The sequence below is a fragment of the Patagioenas fasciata genome, chromosome 18 (assembly GCF_037038585.1).
Source record: "Patagioenas fasciata isolate bPatFas1 chromosome 18, bPatFas1.hap1, whole genome shotgun sequence".
Classification (NCBI taxonomy): domain Eukaryota; kingdom Metazoa; phylum Chordata; class Aves; order Columbiformes; family Columbidae; genus Patagioenas; species Patagioenas fasciata.
Genome location: NC_092537.1, coordinates 3,495,607 through 3,515,628, shown reverse-complemented (window position 1 = coordinate 3,515,628; position 20,022 = coordinate 3,495,607). Strand labels below are relative to the sequence as shown.

Here is a 20,022-nt window from a genome sequence, read left to right as displayed (position 1 = left end):
ATTCACTAACCTACGTGAGAAAGAAGTCACAGCTGGTGAGTTTACACTGGGTTTTGAAAACTGGTCTCAAAGCGTGGCGGAGATCCGGATGAAGAGATCATAGCGCTGCAGGAATAAAAGCCAGAAGGCTCAGTTTGTACAGGTAGAGGTAAAACAGAACCTGGCCCAGAAATCAGGGTCGGACCCGCAGCCTCCCCCGCACACCTGCCCGCGTCCCAGAGAGCAGGAGGGACCTCTCGCCAGCCCTGTCGCCCTGCGGGTCACCTGCCACCAGGGGTCAGCACCGGATCGGTGCCGGGCGCTGCTGGCGGGAGCGGGGACGTGGCAGCCGGGGACGGGGACAAGGTCCCTCCGGCCCCCAGACGGGTGACACTAAAGCACTGGGGACAGGCGGCTCCACCGCGCTCTGTCAGGAAGTTTGTAGCCCGACCCAAACAGCACATCCTCACTGATCTTTTCACGAAAGGGCACCCAGGAATATACTTACATTAGACAAGAAAATAAGCAGCTGCTTGTTTGTTGGAAATGACAAAAAACTAACAGTGGCGAGGAAGAATCTCTTGATTTAAAACATTTCTGTATCTCATCCCTAAAGCCTCTGCTCTGCAATAGTAAAAGTATTACAAAGTTAAGCAGGTAAGGCAGTGGAATGGGTAAAGGAACACTCTTTCCGAACACGCTCAGTGCCAGCGGGGTGCGGCGCTGGCAGGGAACCGCTCGGACGAGGCACATCCCAAAGGGCCTGAGGATGTTCCACCCATTTGTCTGCTCAAAAAGTAAATATTTAGCAACACACCTCATTTTATGTTTGCTGAGCTCAACTTTATGACAACTTAGAAATTTGATTTTTTTGTTGTTTTTTGAGAACATATTGTTTGAGCTCTAATCTGAGCTCTAATCTGTTTCAAGAACATATTCAAGACTTATTTCCCAAATGTTTCCAATGGGACAATGAGGCTTGTTTGACATTGAAAAGACATGCAACAGGGCCTTTGGATTCCTGTGTAGCTCTTTACTTCATGGGCCCATTAACTTTGTCTTCACTGGAGATGCCTGTTGATCTAATGTCCCATATTTTTAAATATTTTTGGTATATCTGTAAGACAAAACAGATGTACTCAAAGCAGCACACAGTGCTCTAAGAAGTGGACAGTTCATATACGTTTTAGTAGGGAAAACAACCTTTATTACAGGCTAAATACAAAATAGTTTAGGATTATTCCAGCCAAACCAATTGAATTCATTTACCTGCTGCTAAACTGGTTCATGACAACAGATTAAGTGCCTGGAATCACTTGTTGCAGTTATGACATCTTCCATATGGTCCAATTGAGATAATGTATCTATATGGTTCAATACTAATAAAAAATTTTACAGGCAAGTGGTCACCAACACAAACATGCAAGATCCAGTACAAAATTCAATTCAGAGTTTTCTTTATTAAAATACCTTTTCACATTCCGTATACTAATGCATTTGTATGGACACTCATGGGATGCTAGAATGAACATTTGTCAACAGAAGAGTGCTATGAAGTCAGTCATTTGTGAAAGGCTTTCGGTACAAACAACATTTGCATAGGGAACAATAAATTAGAGATATTAACCAGTAACTGGAGCTTGAAAACTTAGACGTTTGGAATGAGGATATAAAACCCTTTTGTATTTCTTGCTGGTTTTGCGCCTTTGATGCAATGCTTAAAGCAGTAACTATATATGTATATACAAATCCATGTCCTCTCTTTCACTATTTTCTAATTAAAATGAGAACCTTCTTACTTGTGGCCCAGATCTTGTAGTAATTTAATCTGTAGTAAGAAAAGGAGAGCAATGCAGTGTCAAAGACCAGCTGGTTAGGGGGTTGGGGACAGTCCTTTTTCTGTTTTGTGTAGTGTTCTTTTTTAAACTAATGCAACTGAGATTAATATGGACCACAAAGATTAGATCCAGGTCCAGACTGGATCCATGTTAGTGGTTTACGATACTATAGAGAAAAAGGATAGGCATGGAGTTCCATACTGGACAAACTGGCCACAAGTACAACTACAGATCTCTCCTAAAAATCAAAGGAATAGGGATTACACATAACAGGATTTTCAGGTACGAACTCACTGATCTGGGTGTAGTATATCCACCCAGTCCAGACTTGTATTTTGCATCATCCAAAATAACAATCAATCCTTGGCGAGCCATCACACCCAACTAACCAACAAGCATCAGAACTTTTAAAGGGAAAAGCAATTTAGCGAAGAATAAAGCACATGTGTGCCTCTACTTAGAGAAGCACTTGGTAAAGTACTGAATCTCTGAACAGTTTTTCAAGTTTTTAGAGAGCCCAGAGCTCGCTGTTCCATTAGGCCCTCATTACAGTGTAGTATCCAAGGGAGCTATAAACTAGCTGGCTCCAAGACTGGTAGCAGTCCAGCTGCTGCAGTACCGAGAGCAGCACAACCTGCAAGATCATGTCCAAGTCCACACATGGCTGGCCAAGCCGTGCTGAGCTCGGTTCTGCCACAGCGGGTACTGCTAACCAAGTTAGCTAGGTTAAAGCAAGCTTAGATATTTCTACGTCCTACAGGCATCACAGTAGTTAGTGCAGTGTAGAAATGCACTCCCTCAGCTGTAGCTTCCCCTTTTATTTCCTCAGAGCATGATGACTCGGACGCTAGAAAGGCAAAATTGCATTAGCAGGAGAAATTAAAGATGGGAACCTAGGTCAGTGGTTTCTAAAGCCACTTTCCTACGAGAATTTTTATTTGTAATTTTTTCCATTAAATGCTTTAGGAACATCTCTATTGTTCCCCCTGAGGAAATAAACTTTGAAAAGAAGAGCCTGGCAAACTCATAAATAAGTGCTGCAGAGCTTTTGAAACATTTGCAACATCTTCCATCTTGGCTTGTTTTCTTCTCCCAGCTGATCTTTGAGGTGGCTGCTCTAAGTAGCATCAGGATGCCCTTGTATTCTCTGTTGGCAACAAGACCAGAAAAGAAAGGTATGAATATAAATGTCCCCCTGCCCTCTCCTGTCCTTTTTGATCAATACAAAACTTTACATATAGTAATGTATTCCTTAGAGTACTATGCAATGAGCTAATAAATACAGTTCCCGGGGGAGATATTAGTATTATCTTCATCAGATAAAAAAGGAAATAAGACAGTGGGAGATTTAGGTTAACAGTCATAGGCTAGACTGCAATACTGTTAATCACCAAGATCTGCAACTGGGCGCTTACTGATAAAAGCTGGATTCTTATGGAAAATGGTACTCAATGAATCTGAAAGTCAGATCCCACATTTACTAGTAGAGGCCCAGTTGCCACAATTAGACCACCATCTCCAGTCCCACAAGAGTGAAATCCTTTTCCTAAGAAGCACGTGGGTATCTCAACAGTGAGCAAGGCAGTGTTCAACTTTTACACGGCATGTGTCTACAAAAGTCTGTTCCTTTGAGCTTTGAGTTACCTATTCAGTACACAGCAGGGACACAGAAACCTGGCACGGAGAATCACAAAAGGCAGCACGCAGACAGAGGAGTCCCCTACACTAGCCAATGGAAAGGGCAAAAAGAGATCCCAAACTTAATTGTCTTCACATTATATGACAGAAATAATTCTGTCCACTGAGGATTCACAACTGTCAAGTCTTTCCTGACACCAGTTGCCAAAGCAAGTCTTCCTCCAGCAAATATCTGCTAAGAGTACATGGTGGCCTCTAACCTAATAGTTTCATCTGTCAGCACTGAGGCGCCTAATTCCTTTCGTGGACTTACCCCCAAAGGATTTGCCCCATGAGTCAGAGGCAGGAATTCCTGGTTTATAATTCAATGTTTATTTCAGAGTATCACCTTGGTTTTCATATCCTGGCTGCCTGAAATCCCCCCCAACTCTAAATGGACACATCCTTCATCTTCATTTCCTGTCTGAAACTATTGTGCCACATTACTGTGCGCAGTTCAACACGTGCCAGGTCCCCCTTCCGAGCGGACTATGTGGTGCTGGCAATGTGAAGAAATTCCTCTACCTCTGAGAATTTACAAAATACTTTTGGGGTCACTTGAGTAAAATGAGAAAGTAGCTGAAAAAAAACCACCAGAAATTTATCCAAATCGATGCAAATTGTACAGGTTTCTGTCTCGAAGGGCACATTCTGAGGTTGAGGCAGCTAAAAGTACACTATGTGCCGACCGAGGCTGCCAGCCCGTGTACCCCTAGCACAGAATCAAACAAACAAACAAACAAACACACACATCTAAGAGGTAACAGGGGACGAGGAGATATGAAGTCAGAATGTACCGCTGAGGTAAATTTGACACAATACCAATTAGTATTTGGCGAAGCGGCTATCTCATTGTTAAGATATTTCCTTCAATATGTTTTCAGAAACTGGGACCATTAAATAACTTAGAAAGATCGCCAGCTCTGATTTCAGGAAGGAAACCTCCTCCCAGTTCCTCTCTTAAGTAATTCATTTCTTTTGCAAATACTTCCTATGGATGGCATTTAAGATAGAAATTTTTGAAACAGAAGAAAAAGAGGAAAGCAACCCCCAACCCAAAACTTTGGGTTCATTTCTAAATGACCTAAAAGTCCAAGACATTCAGGTTCAAGGTACTCTCGACTGCAAATCGGTCAGAACCTGTACTGCAATTGGGCCTTTTTGTATATTTGAATTGTATATTCAAATAATTGTACATTGAAATAATTCAAACTGTAACTGATTGTTTTTCTAATGCACCACCTTTCTTGACACAATACAAACACTTTCAATGCCTCTGTGTAACACAACACTTATTGTCAGTACACAGTGTTTACTAAAGCCCTGAGCTCAATTTTAGAACAGTCTCTCAGTGAAGATGAAGCAAAGTTCCCAAATTTCCACGCTATATTTATTCTGACAGAAACTACATCTGGGCAAATGCACAAGAGCAGGGCTAGCACTCGTTAAAATGATTTGCTTCATCTTTCTTTTCCGCAGTGCAACACTCTGTTTTGCCTGTCACTTCTGGAAGATCAACGCAGAACTGTGTAAGATAACAGAGTTTATCTGAGGAGGGGAACCCACGTTGTTATTTGAATTTCAAGAGTGAAATGGACAGCAGGACCTGATGCTGAGTCTCCATCATCATTATTGAAACAAAAAGGTTGCACGTCATTCTGTCTCAGAAAAAAACTCTTAGCAAAACAGCACTCTCTCTGCTGTGGTGCCCTGTGTCCCACACTTCTGCAATACCTATTGCTTCCTAAACAGATTCAAATTCTGCAAGTGTTTTGACAGGTCCCTATAGCGAACTAATCCATCTGGCACTTCATGTGATTGAGACGGCAGCTGACCAGCCTGGCTCCTGAAGGGCTTCTTTCACTCACAAATTAAAGGAATAGAAGATCGAAAGCAATTTCACCTCTGAGCCAAATACTTCATTTGCCTATAAAGAAGCAGAACAGCTGGGGAGGAAATTTAAGCCACTTGATCGCTTTATAAGGAGCATTTTCCTTTTCATGAGTAGGATCAACAAATCCTAATTTGGACCAAACTTCTGAGGTACATCATAGTTCAGCATTGTGTGAAAATGAGCTACAGAAAAAAATGTTGCAAGAAAATAGTGATAGAAAGCACCTTAGTAGCTCCCTGCCTCTTCTGTGCTCATCTGTGTTGCCTGAGAAGTGCTGAGAGGCAAATGATGAGGATAGAAAATCTATAAAGAAATTTATCTATCCAGTCCAACTTCAGGTCAAATATCTGGAGAGTTCAAAAGAGACTTTTTACTCAGTTATGGCCACAGGAAAATTAAACAAAAAAAATCTTCATAAAGCTTTAGTCTTTCACCCAATGTCCAATATAAATGATGCGGGGTGTGAAAAAAAACAAAGAAAAAAGAGAATAATTCCTCCCTGAGCTTATACCTGATGTCTGTCACAGCCACTCCTGATCATTTTTCCTTTTGCGTTGGACAAACTTTCTTTGCGTGCCGCTCCAAGGAATGCCTGGTACAACTCACAGGAGGTCTCAGCTCAATTTATTTTTAGATAATTGAGAGCAAGGAATAAAAACAAACCTTTAAACTAAGAGAGACAATGACACTATAAACCCTACCGGCCTGTTAATATATGTCTGTTTATTGTAACGCAATCTGTGACCTTCAGTGCACTGCCACTGTCTGTAAATAATACAATGGGCTGATTTTTTATCCCATGGGGATGTGAGTGCTGATGGAGCCTTTCAAAACTCAAATGGATGCCACAAGCTGACGTCGACTGCTATTGTGATTCTTATTTATGAGTCTTTCTCTTTTTTTTTTTTTCTTTTTACGTACAAGTTCCAAAGTCACAAAGTGGATGGCAGAAAAACACCCTGTCTGCCTGGCTTCAGGTTGGATTAGGTAGTTTATCTAACATTCAGGAAAGTGCTCCTGAAATGTACGTTCCCTGCCTCTTAGACCTCTTGAGAACAGAGCGACAGCTCATTCAAGACATCTATTCTTTAAAGAAAAAAATCCATATCACTGGCTTCTTAGCCCTGTAAAGCTGTTCACTGCCTCCAGAACCTTCACAGAACTCCTAATTGTTTCGCTGAGATCCTCCGTTTAGGGATGGGACCATAAATGTCAGCATGAAGATTTGTGGTACATATCCAAAGCTGTGCAGGTGTTCAACATAAATGCTTGGAAGATCAGTATTTGTACCAGCACTGGCGAACAGCAGTCAGTTGCACGGACTTTAAAGCTGACCATTCTATAAACGTCGTACTGAAAGCCTGATCAGTAAGAATATATCTGAAGGGATTGCCCAGTAGCTGTCTGGTAAAGGTCCTGAACAACAAATAGACAAGTAAAACATAGCAACATTTGAACATTATCTTACTAGATACACAATACTCTCAATCCAATTTCCCTATACACGAAATGTATACTTACAGAATGCCTGTTTTCCACAGAATCTGCAAAATAAAATACAGTGTACAAATTATGAAATGACACATTGCAGAGTGATCAGTTCTGTGTTCCAGAAAATAGACTTTTATGTTTAATCTAACCTTCTTTGTTCACCTTGCAATGATATAAAAATGGTACCTACAGCCAAGGTTCAAGCTCTGGGCCTAAGAAGTATCCAAGTGCCAGCTTAACTCAAGTACATGGGTGGGACCAGACGTTTCAAAGACCATGTAGAACAGTACATGCTCAACAGCTTTCCTGGTTCTGGTTTAGAGCAGAAGTCTCTACTCAAAGCACAAACTGTTGCTGGACAAAGAAAGTCTTCCTTTCAGAGGTAAGTTCTCATGAGCATTATGTTTCCTCTTCCAATCCTTGCCAGGAAAATAACATGGTGCAGGAATCCAGTATAGGATACACCTTTCAGAGCCAAATAAGATCTTGCAAGGACACCTGAAATTTTATTAATAAAAAGATGCTTGTTTCCAATGCGAGTCTGAGAGCCAGCAGGCTCTTTCTATTCAGGATCAGTGGACTTTAAGATTTGATCTTATCCCCCCCGCTTTTTTTTTAAGCAGACTTAGAAATTCAGAAGTTTCAGAGAATACCTTCAAATACTGAAACAAATATTTCTTTGCCCTCTGAAAGTAAGACAATTTAGAGACATGGGGAAAGTAACTCTTTTAGAACAGGGCTTGTTAAAAGTGCTCCTTATGCAAGTGCATAAACTCAATTTCAGTATAAAACTGATCTCAGTGTTCGGCAACAAGGATTCCTATATGTCTAGTCAGTTTGCTAAGTAACAAATTTAAAAGTTACATGGGAAGCATGTACAAGGTTTTTGTGTCCTGAAAGCTGGCAGAAGTGAACAAAAACACTGCTGATCCAGTGCTACATCAAAGCTTGACGTTAGGTGGACAAAGCTATATGTGAGGTTTATGAAGTAAGGTATTAATGAGCTGTAGCTTAGTCCTCTGTCACAATGTATTGTGCTCACAGGAAGAAGGAAATGAGAAATTCTGTATAAATTCCAAACTTCAAACAACGGGATGTTTGCTACCCCGAAGGTACTAGGTCACAAGAACAGATATCCCGCCTCCTTGTTAGCTGTCACCCGGCTTCAAAATCGTGTGGCTTTCCAGCTAAGTATCATATCTCTGCCAGGAAAATGTCATCGTCTGTGTCCTTTGAACGTGCCGCTGGAAGGCGAAGTGATTTCTAAAAGGTACTGATCAGGTGAGCCAGCATGTAGCCTCTAATGAAAGCACAACGATACGGTGCTTTTGTCGATTCTTTGCTACATCATTCTTTTCACAACCTTTTTATTTCACTCCTGTTAAAAATGTGAAGTGTTTTTTACTTGAAACACACTGATTTTACTGTGAGGAAAGAGAAGAGAGAGATCTTCAAATGACACCTGGCTTCCCCTTAATAACAAAACAGGGAAATGAGATATCCTGGATTCTAGTCATATACAGAAGAATTGGCCAAGCTTCCATAGCAGGGCAAAAAAACTGGATATTTTGTGAAAGGAATCGGAGGTCTGGTGCTGGTGATTTCTAAAAGATTCCCAAGTCTAATAAAGGAAGGTGTTTTTATGGATTTCTGATGGATTTAAACTCTTGCTATTGCTTTTAGTTGTCGGGGTTTAAAATTCAAAGGACACATTTTTACAAAGGAACTCATTAATGGCAGGAATTTAAGACACTGTTATCCCCACCTGCTCTGCCCTTTCTTGTTGCTAGAGGTTATGGAGAAGAGATTATATTCCTCAACAGTCACAGTTCACAACCCATCTCAAACCCATCTCCAACACTGGTTAAAGCTAAGATGCTGGTTTATGGACTGAAGATGCTGAACTGCAGACACGTACAACTTCCTGCCAAGCCTGTTATTGCAGCAGTAGCTTCTAACAGAGAATCTTGGCAGGCAGTTTGGGAACCGATCTTACACAGGGCATGCACGCAATTCAGCTCCACATTTTAGGTTCAAGCAAGGTCAGAAGCTCCCTGCATATTTGAGTCTCACTGCAAACATCTGGCTTTGTCTAATTTTTAGCTGAAGCTATTATAAGCATTTGGCTCTGGAATCAATGTCTCACAGATGCAGCCTTTGGTCTAGAACACGTCTTGAAACCTAAAGATCTGAAGGATTTTTGTTTTGGAGAAGTGAAAAGTTATCTGCATGATTTCAGACTGCATTCAACTAGCATGTGCTCGTAAGGCCCGAGTCTTGAATAAGATATTGAACCCTCAGACTTTGTGAGTTTTCTCCCTATCAGAAAAGGCATTCGGTGGGAAATTCTGGCTAAGTATAGAGGTGTTAAGCCAAGGTTCAGTAGCAGGAAAGTATTTGAGCAGATTTCCGGATTGCTAGAACTGATTTCTGATAGTTTGTTCCAAACCACTGAATGCAATGGGGATTTCTCATGCCTCTTTCCACTGGGATATATTTATTTTTCCATAGCACATTGTTGGTTGCAATAGGATTCATAGAATTTCCTGTCTCACCACTGCAGTTGCCTCCAAGTGACCAATTCATTTTTCCAGACTTAGCAGCATAAAGGCTGGCCCTGCATTTTGTTTACTAGATTTCCATTTTCCTGATAAGTTATCTTGCAATAAGCCACTGTGAGTTCAATTCAGTGCACATCCAGACCAGTGCAAAGCCTGTCCCTGTATTTGTGAGCTTTGGATCTCACACGGAGCAAAGGTGGAGTTCACTGAAGGAGCAAGAAGCTACTGAAACATTGTCTTCCACAAGAAATGCCCTGAAAAGTGTAAGGAACTTTGTGAACTGGAGTTATCTCTGCTCTTCTCAGCAATACGAACAGAACGGTGCTACCCCAAGAACTGGGAGCAAGGGTGAGGGAAGGGCTGGAGCTGAGATAAAGAGCCAGTATGGAGATGCTTGGACTTCCCCTGCTGCCTCTCGGGAGGATGAAAGCGGTGATAAAAGTAAATAATCTGTCTGAAAGAGCCTCCATCCACCCAGCGGGACTCGGTGTGGGACACACCCTGACCCCTCCCTCGGGAAGAGCAGCAGCCGCCAGCCCGGCCTCTGGGGACTCCAGCGCAGGCAAAGGGGCAGCGAAGCCACAGTCAGTTTATCCTTCTTGGCAGCCTGTTGATTTAGACAATTGCCTGTTTTGCTTAAGTCTCCAACTGTCTCAGTTCTTTCTGAACAAAAAGCAGCAGCTCTGAGACTGGGCTGGATATTCCTGACTCTCAATATACTTTGACCTTTTCATACAACAACCAGAGAAAGCGGTATTTTAAGGAAATTAGTTCGTCTTGATAAGCGTGAAGGACTTTTAGACAAAGGTTATTGACCTGACTGGTACTAATTGTGACAATATTAGACTATACTATACTAGACTAGACTAGACTAGACTAGAATATACTGCCTATTGCTCTAGAAAAGGTTTTAAACCAATACTTGGGTCAACTTCCTAAACACCAAAGCTTTCTCAGAATTGAACTAACGTTTCAGTAATGATCCGATGACAACTTCATCTCTCTGAGTTGCTTCCAGAGACAATGTGAGTGATCACCACCCTCCTTGAGCCTCCTATCAGAGGAAATGTAGCATCCAACTAAAGCCTCTGACATTCTCTATCTACAGTGCTATTATTTGACTTTCAATCAAAATACACCTGACTAGACTTGAATTTCACAAATGACCTGCTTTTCCTACTGTTAACGGGTTAACTGTAGCTAACCACATGCAGGCCTTCTGGCTTTTGAAATGTGCATTTGACAGTTTGCTTCTGTCTATCTTTAATGTAAACACCTCTTTAGGCCTGGTACTCAGAATAAGGAAACCAGCACAGCAGATAGGATGGGAATTCTTACCACGGTGTGATGGAGACACTGATAGTAACAGGAGATAACATAGCCAATACCAGGAAAATAAAAAGAAAAGGACTAATGGCAGGTCCTCAGCACACTGCCAAAGACCTGGGCCTTGGCAAGAATCAGAGCATGATCTGCACTATGGATTCATGATGTGGGATAAGGACGAGCAATAGGTGTAGAATTCAAAATACAAGAGAGGTTTGTTACTGACATGGCATCTGCCTTACTGGGCACAGCAGTGACCGCCAGGAGAAAAACAAGGAGGCAAAATATTTTAGCTCAGTCACGAGGAATTGCATGGAACATAACTACTACTGACAGTTCTTCAGCTTCCTCTCTAGGGGACACAATTTCTGGAATGCAGAGACAGTTCCTTGAAAAGAAAAAATTGCTTATGAAGCACTTAATTCTAATTAAACAAACCCAAACCACAACTGTAACCTACAAACAAATAATAATAAAATGCTACATAGGTATTAGGTGTTAAATCTGTCGAACTGTGGAGTTGACAGCAATTCCCAACTTAATGTAACTTGCCCAGAGGATACGTTTGTCTGAACCATTAACTTCCTGAAGTAGATTGTACTCTTGGGCATTTACTCAAAAATCTCAAGGAATATTCAAATGTAGTGAAAATCATAATGGTAAGCCAACTTCTGCAGCAAGAAGTAATGCTTGACATCTTTCACAATTGGTCTTTAATATACTTATATTAATATATATTAAAGTACTTAAGAAGATAGATCTGTTTTCTAGGGATCCTCCACTGTATTTATACTTTGCCACCTTGCAGTCACACAGCCTATCAAAAATCAAAGTAAATGTTACATTTAAACTGACTGTAACCCTATCCGAAGCAATGGCACAGCTATGTGATGCACTGCTTATCTATTTGAAACACTTTTCCTGTGTATCAGTCAGGAAAAACAGACGTGATTAAAACAATAAACTGTTACTATGTTTCCAAGAATAACTGAAACTCTAGAATGTTATGCCTAAGAGAGCAGGTGGACTGCAAGATTAAGGGGCGTTTGCATATCATCTGGCTAATTCAGCTCAGTCTTTCAATCATATCTCATTTTATTGCAGTTCCCACTTTATGGCAAGTGCTTTGAATTATAACTCTGCTGTACCAACCCTGAGTTTACACTACAACTCACAAAACATCCTTCTGGTGTATAACACTTTCCGTTATGTCTAAAATAGGAATGCTGAAAGGTGTAATAATCAGCTTCACACCCTGGCAGAAAGCAAGCGAGGGCTTGTACAATCAGCTCCCGCAGCTCGTTACAGGTCCGTTCGCAGTCACTGTAAAACGTTTCAGAACGTTAGTGGTCTTTGCGTTCAGCCCTGAAATTAGCTGGTTTGGTTTTTTGTGTTTTCTCACGTTGCTGCCAGGTGATCCTGCATGAAATGCCTGTTCTTTAGTGTGAAGAATGTTCTGCTTTTCACTGCAAAGTTGTGAAAAATGAGTACAACACACAGGCTCAGCACCAGTCAGGATTCTGAAATTCTGGTCCCAGTGTTGTCGCTCTTTAAACACATTGCCTTAAAAAAAATGACCTAATCTCTCCATTTATTCAGCTGTAAAATGGAGATTAAAATTGCCTTATAAGTCCTCACAAGGCAAAATTCAGTAATGTTTTCTAAAATACTTCGAGACCTTCACATGAAAGATTCCCTAGAAACAGAATACTGTGTTAGAACAGGTGGGAAACCCCTTATAAAACAGAAAAACAGCAAACTGAAACACAATGATCAAAAATTTAAAATGGCATACAAGAAAGCCACATGGCAACATGGATAGGGACAAAATCCAAACAGTTTACAGCCCTAATATTTACAAATCTACACTTCCTAACATAAGAAGAAGAAAATCCTTTCTGAATGAGTCCTTGACAAAGTGTGAATCAAAGCTTTTAACTTAGTTTCTGAACTCATTACTATCAGAACATTTATAGACAGCAATTGCCAGTAAACAGCTAATGCCTTTGTACGAAAGTCTGTAACAGGAGGTGGAAGGGTAGAGTGGCTGGCACATACAATCCAAGATGGTGCTTAAAACAAACAGCCCACCCTACTGCAGTGATCGTATTGCTTTAAAGGCTTTTAGAGGTTGTTGTTGGAAGCTTTACAGATATTTGCTGGAGTTATATCACAAACTAGTGTAATATTTTATAACATATGGCAAACATGCTCAACTAAGAGGAGAAGTGTTGTTCATGAGCAGTTTGAGATAACACAACACAGCATCCTCATCCCTAATAGGGTATGTTATGCTCTGCTCCAGATTCAGATCCAGATGTATGGCCCAGCTACTCAGCAGATACAATACAAATGGCCTGATGAAGTAGATATTAGAAATATTAATCTCACTCCATTGAATATCATCGGTTTATGAGAAACCATGAAGGTGTTATACAATTTATCAACACCTGTGATTTCGTAGCTGCCCTTCAGTACGTTCCTATGTGACTCAAATCTCTTTATTTATGGCATTTATCTTCTAAACTATTCAGTCACAAATCTATCCCTAATCTCTACACAAATGCTTCCTTTATATGTTTAATTTTTCACTAGCTTACTTACCATTATTAGCTTTTCTGATTTCACTATAAACTGTTTCAGTCCCCTTCTGTACAGGAGCTGGAAAATGTATTGGCAGAGAATCAATTTATTTATTTATTTATTTTTAAATTGTTTGTTTGCCTTATGAAAACTCCTTAAACAGAACACACTGTTCCACTTTCAGAGGAAGGAGTCACATAAGCAGCAATGAGCCTGTGAAGTATCTATGAAAAAGCAACTACACCCCCTCCCCTAAGCCCAGACTGCAAGGTTCTGAGAGAGAGAGAGGTCTCTCTCTCCATATAAAAATAACGATGCAAATAGACTTCTCTTTCTACATTTAACTTTAACATTCTAATACTCTTCTCAAATTGATATTGCTTTAATTTTACAGGGACATCTACCACAAGAGAAGAGTTTCTCTGGATCACTTTGAAGAGCTTCAATCTGTTCTAAGGATTCAGGGATCCTAGACCTGAGAAGATCTATCAAGACTAACTACACCCCCTTTTGGCAACCAGCCTGATTAAATCTTATGGGCACAAAAATATTCTAATTTGCTGTTCTTTGTGAGATGTCTCAGAGGAATATTTGCAGATTTCAGACTGGACAGCTTCTATTGAGGTGCTATCCGGGAAAGGTCTCCTCTCAGTTCCTCAGCGTGGCAGACTTGTCCGTCAGTGCACTGAGATCAGGTGAACAGAGCCGGAGGGAAAGCGAAGAAAACTTGTGGAAAGATAGAAAGAGGAAAAAACAGACAGGGAAGATTTGTGCCTCCAAGGACACAGCTGGGATACAAATGCAGTTAGTCTTAGACACTCATTTTTCAGTCCCTTGGGTTCAGGGACAAACCCCTGTAAACCTCTGCTCTTGTATGAGCTGGAAAGCAAAAAGCTCTCCCTTCTTTGCTGTCTGGTACCTTTGAAAACCTACCCGTAGAGTCTGGATGCCAGACTACAGGCACTTACCCCAGGAGGGGAAGGGCAGAGCCTCGTCTAAAGGCCTGAAAGGAGCAGGAACTCAGTTTCTCTACGGTCAGTGTAAACACAGCTCTGGTTCGGAGGACATTAGAACAATTTCCTTCATTTCTTTTATGGCTGGAGATTAAGAATCCGCAATAAAGCAAAATGCTCCAGAACTCTGTGCATTTAAAACCACTTTCTTCATTTGGTGTAAAGGCTGTTGAAGGATCTCAAAGTGTTTCAGAAAGGTTAATTCATTTCAGTTAAACTGAGTCTCTTAGAAAACCTCAGAATTCTACCAATATCACCTCTAATTTCTGTGGATATTCAATAAGTCACAAAGTTAGAATTTTCCAGTTAGAGTTTTTTTAAAAAAAATAGAACATGATTGTTCTCTCTCTGCAAGAACATGGAAAGAAAATTCACATTTCTGGACACAGAGTCATGTACTGTAACTATAACAAAACATTAAAGGAATTCTGACATATTGGTCTATGGCCAGACTCAGAATCAGGACTGTTACTGTTCTGCATTTCTATGAAGAACCTGAGTGTCTCTGGCACCACATTCGAATTTCCCAAAGTTAATTTCATTGTTTTTAATTCTGTTAAGCATCATTTAAATGTTGGGAGCTAACACATCAGAACTGAGTTGTAAAACTGCTATTAATTTCACTGACAGTAGGAGTTACACTTCACCGAGTGCCTAATCACAGCTCTCAAACTTGCAGTTTTGGCATGAACTTTCTTTGCAAAATAGTCTGAAGATCTTGAAGGGCATTTCATACGCTTATGGACTCTTGCTTAAATGATCAATTAAATTGCCAGTGAGGTAAGAAGTAATCTTCTCAGAATTTTAATGAGAGGTAGCTCATTTCATTTGGAACACTTATTTTTAACAAATTACAGTCCTGAATCTGCTCCTGTTAACTCTCTGGAAAGACTTAGTGGGAGGCATTTCCTTAGCTCGCCTTTTTTTTCCCCCTCCGAACTCATTTCATTAAATTGCGATATAATGCCAGTGCGTGTGTTATTTTCTTTGTCAATCTTCCAAAAGCCATCTCAGCATTGAAAAAAAATGTGCAAGGAGGAATTACTTAGATGATTCGACATTTTGTTCCCTCTAACTTGCTAATGTTGCTACCCTGCAGATAACTAGCCAGCTATAAAAGAAAGAGCATGTTCTTACTCAGCTGTGATTAGCCGTTTCTCGCTTCTCACTTCAAGGATATTTCCTGATCTTACTTTAGCACTGGCTTTTGGTTTTGCTTGGATTAACAATAAAGGGTCTAAATCATTTTGCCATCTTTTTGCACAACTAAGCTTTAGAAAAGATTAGCACTATATTTTTGTCAACCATATAATCTCCGTAAGTATTCAATTTAATCTTTCTCTGGAATTACCAGCTCTTTAAATATCAAATTAACATTCCACTATGACTACCTCAAAGAAGAGATGGACTGTGTAGGCCCAGCTTCGCCTTATATTTGTTTGGCCTCTTCACTCCAACTTCAAAAAGTATGTATCAAGTTATTCCCACATTTAAGTTTCAAAATAAAGCAGTGAAACTTTGCTTCTAGCAAGTTTACCACTCACTATCAGTAACACTGTAATGAACTCTGTTCTTTGCTCCTCAGAGAGAAGCATAGTACAGATAAAGTTTTTGATGAACTATTCTATTCACCATTATCCTATGTCAAAAAGTATTTCAGAAATTACCAGCTACTTCAGATAGAGCTGGAAAAATAGGGTGAAAACAGTGTTTTTAAATGTAATTAGTTCTTTACTGTCAAAAACAAGATGTATATCCTTCTACAATGATGTAAACTTGTTCTGAGGTGGCATTCAATTATTCCTCATTCCCAAAAGTGACAAAAAGGCCGCTTGTTCTAGCATGGACACTGCAGTACTTATTGCAGCAATCTTTCACAATACACAAAATACGATTCTCCTGCTCCTGAGGTGAACATTAGAATTGACAGTGACAACAGTGGCAGGAGGAACAAAGGATTGGGAAAATAAATTAATCTGAAGTTAGTCCTGAGAGACCAAAGAAATCTGGAGTTCCTGAAAAGGCAGAAGGAATCAGACTCTACGTGCAGCCTACGGGAGGAGATATGCATGCCCAGAAAAAAGGTGAGTGTGATATCCTTTGTTTTGAAGAAGGGCTGCAATGAACAACAGCATTGTTGTCACAGCATCATCTAGATTACAGAGCGCTACTGGCAGGAAGCTGTCACGCTCACAAAACACAACCTGCTCTTACTTTGACAAGTGCCAATATCGGACCAGTATCAGGGAGTAGCAACATGCCCCCAAAACATAACTATAGAGGCCAGACAGTTTATTACCTCTGTGAGGATCAAGCGTTGACACTTCAACTTCAGTGTACTCCACCTCCTCACTCTCAAGGTCAGGTCCTGCCCCAAAAATATCAAGAAGACGTTTCTTTGTAGGACTGCACGCTTCATTTGAGCTGTGGGCCTGATCCTGCTGCCACTGCAATTAATGGACAAGTCCTCATTTGACAGATGCAGGATCAGGCCCTACTCACAGCAGATGTGAGTTACTCGGCTAAGAGTTGTAAGGCCAACCCATTCCTAAGGCTCATCCCAATCTGAAAGGCAGCAGAGCAACTCAAGCCAGGTTTCTGAAACTGTGGGACATGCAACTTGTGCCTAAAACTTTTACTTTCAACTTAACACCTTCAAAAGTGGCACAACACAAAGAAAGCAGGGAATTATCTGAGAGTCTCTCATATGCCTGTTTCAGCTCTTCTCTCTTCTATTTCTCTCCCTATCATTACTTTTTCGTCCTTTTCTATGGCTGCTATGGCAGGACACTTCCCATTCTCCACTTTCCTCACATTTAAAGCCTTCTCCAAGTCTTTCACGGCCTCCTTCAACACCTCTCATACTCTCAATTTCTGCTTTGCCAATAAGCAATTTCAGCACTTTTACATTGCCCTTCAAGCTCTCCGCAGAACATCTACAACGGTAACTCATCTGCTTCCTCCAAATGCTTTGCTGCCACAATGCCCATAGAGAGCCTGACAACAATTAGACACCTGATTTACTCAGACTACTGGCGGACAAGTGCTGGCTACCTGGATACAACAGACACAAGAAAGAGCTGTTGCTTTCTGCTCTGTCTTTTCCTTAGGGTGGAGATGGTTTTCTACTAGATTTCTGCAAAAGTTGGAAGGAACCACAACAGTCATCCAGACTGGAATCCTGCAGAACTGCCTGTGGATTTTTTAGAACAGAAATTAGAGAAAGACCTAATGATTAGAACAGGCAAGTTTTGGAGCAAGAGAAGAAAAAAAAAGAAAGCTGACCAAAACATTGAACCCATGAGAGACAGAGAAATAAGAGAAGCAGAAGTCTGCAGAAATTTTTTTTTTTTTTAAAAAGTTCTGAATATTTGTTGTTTAGAACTTAAAATTTTGAGTGCGAGTTGTATTTTTATACCATACTTCATTAGACGGCCTGGAATCCAGCACAATTAATTGTACTTCATAATGCAGTTGGTAAATGGGTTATATTGTTGTCATTTTGCACATAAGGAAAAAGAATTAAGCTCAGCGTAGGAAAAAGTCTTCCCCACTATCAAAGAGAAAAATGAAAGGACTGGATTTATCAAAGCCTGATTACTACCATTAGAAAACATCACAACTTTCAACCATAAAATAATTTTAAAATCTACTCTTCAAGTATGAAATTACCTTTACTTTCATCTGCTGATTTCACGTGATTTTCGTTATCTTCAATGTAACCTGATCCTAAAATATTAAAGCAAAAGTTGAGGTGACGAAGTATTTATTATAGCAAATCAAATAAATGAGTTACAGAGCTACAAATCCTATTGTCACTCTATTCATTTATGAACTATATTCATTTATGAATTCTACTTCTAGATTCACATCTAGGACAGTCATATAACACAGGTGGGAAGAATGTGGCTTTTAAAGTGATCAGCTAAAAAACACCCAAGGGGTAACTTTGTATCAGGTTCTCTAAACAACTTGTCCACCTGTCTTTGTAAGGTGCACTGAGGTCCTGGCATGGCATGTCTCTGTCACACATCGCTGTACTGTGGCTGGATCACAGGATCATGTGCCACAACTCAAAGTTCCTCTTTCTTGCAGCTGTGTCAAAACCAGGAAGTAATTTTCTTTTACCATGATTTCCCAATCTGTAATATTGTTCAGTGATTGCCTGGTAGAAGTGTCTGAGCAGACTTACAAACTGATCTTTGTGTAAGACATGCTTATAAAAAATTGATTGGGAGAATGTTATTGGTGTTCCTCTGTACTCCCAAATCACTGAGCCCTATCCAAACAACAACCATGTAAGTCCAAAACTTTAAATAAATATTTAATTAAACCAAGTCACTAACAGTCCTACAGAAAAAATATCCTACCTGAATAGTAGTCTCCATCATTGGGCTGTCTTGTCAGTTTTTCACTTGTCAAGTTTGTAGCCAAGGCAGAACTGAAAAGCAAACCAATACAAGTTGATGTTATTATCCCAAATCAGTCAAAAACATCAAGATGATGATAAGCAAAGACCCATCACTGTCTGTGCTGACTACCTCACATTCTTACCTATTGAAGGTAATGAAAACATTGCCCTTAAGAGAATCATAAGCAAACTTTAAGGTCAAAAATGTTCCCTCTTGCGTTCCTGTTCTTTAAGGCCTCTGTATTTTTAAATCCATATCTAAATGTATTCACATATAGACCTGACATTCTCCTATTTCTCTTAGCTGGCCTTTTTTTTTTTTCTATTTTTAGAGTATTTCCTCATCCTGTTGTTGTTGTGTTAGCAGGTGGTACATGAAGCACAACCATCTATTGTCTGCAGGTGTGCGCCGTAATAAACTATATTCATATGGTGGAAGGCCTCCAGCCCTTATAACAGAAATACTTCACCATTACCATAAAGCAACTTATCTTACCCAGACATCTCCAGGGATGGTCCTTTAGCTTGACAAAGGAAAAGAAAAGCATCTATTAATAGATTGTACAAGTAAAAGAATTTAAAAGTAAATATCAAAACAAAAATATAGTGATTATCTACTTAAGTCAGAATAATTTCTCTTGGCTATCACAAAATTGATTACCTAGTGTCTTACATCCTATTTATCACCCAGGTCCCTTAAATGTCTCTTTCACAGAGAACCTCAGATTCAAAACCCCAGACTTCAGCCCAGCCAATTCAAGCAGTCTGGGACATCCAGATACTTCAGGATTTTGCAGTGTACTGCATATCACAGGACTTTTGTTTAACCAGATCTACTTATTTTCTGAAAGAACAAGATCTGAAATAATACTTTAATGATAAAAGACAAATTCCTAAGTGAAATCGTATTATGGTGTGGGGAGAAAAACAAAAAAATATCACACCAACGACCTAATAATCTTAAATGCCTGAGTTGGGATCCCAAATCAAATTGTCATAGCTATATAAGGAATAAAAAACCTCCTCAGGCCCTGTCGGCCTCTATATTGCACGAGACTGAATTCCAGACCTAGGACTGCATCAGAACAGTGCAATTCTGCCCTATTTCCAACCATCTTTGCTTCACTAGTGCCTTCCCAGCACCATTAGGTCCTTCCATTCTGCCCAATATGCTTGGAAAGCTTCAGCATGCTTCCAACTTAATTTGGGACACCCCAAATTTTAAAGTAGACTTCTAGGTTTTTCAAAT

The 20,022-nt window shown here is 40.2% G+C and overlaps 1 protein-coding gene across 6 annotated transcripts in view; it reads right to left on the bottom strand.

The window, feature by feature from the left end:
- Positions 1 to 1,419: 1,419 nt before the first annotated feature.
- Positions 1,420 to 20,022, bottom strand: part of PECAM1 (platelet and endothelial cell adhesion molecule 1) — a 31,028-nt gene continuing 12,425 nt past the window's right edge. For 2 of the 6 annotated variants that reach the window (XM_071816792.1, XM_065852094.2), the window contains exons 10-16: positions 19,270 to 19,297; positions 18,733 to 18,803; positions 18,035 to 18,091; positions 16,662 to 16,730; positions 13,371 to 13,427; positions 6,910 to 6,932; positions 1,420 to 2,964 (exon numbers count right to left, since the gene is read on the bottom strand). In XM_071816792.1, coding sequence (XP_071672893.1) covers positions 2,935 to 2,964; positions 6,910 to 6,932; positions 13,371 to 13,427; positions 16,662 to 16,730; positions 18,035 to 18,091; positions 18,733 to 18,803; positions 19,270 to 19,297 — 335 coding nt within the window. In that variant the 3' untranslated portion in view covers positions 1,420 to 2,934. The remainder of the gene's footprint in view (positions 2,965 to 6,909; positions 6,933 to 13,370; positions 13,428 to 16,661; positions 16,731 to 18,034; positions 18,092 to 18,732; positions 18,804 to 19,269; positions 19,298 to 20,022) is intronic. The other 4 variants (XM_065852095.2, XM_065852096.2, XM_065852097.2 and 1 more) reach the window with 4 other exon arrangements.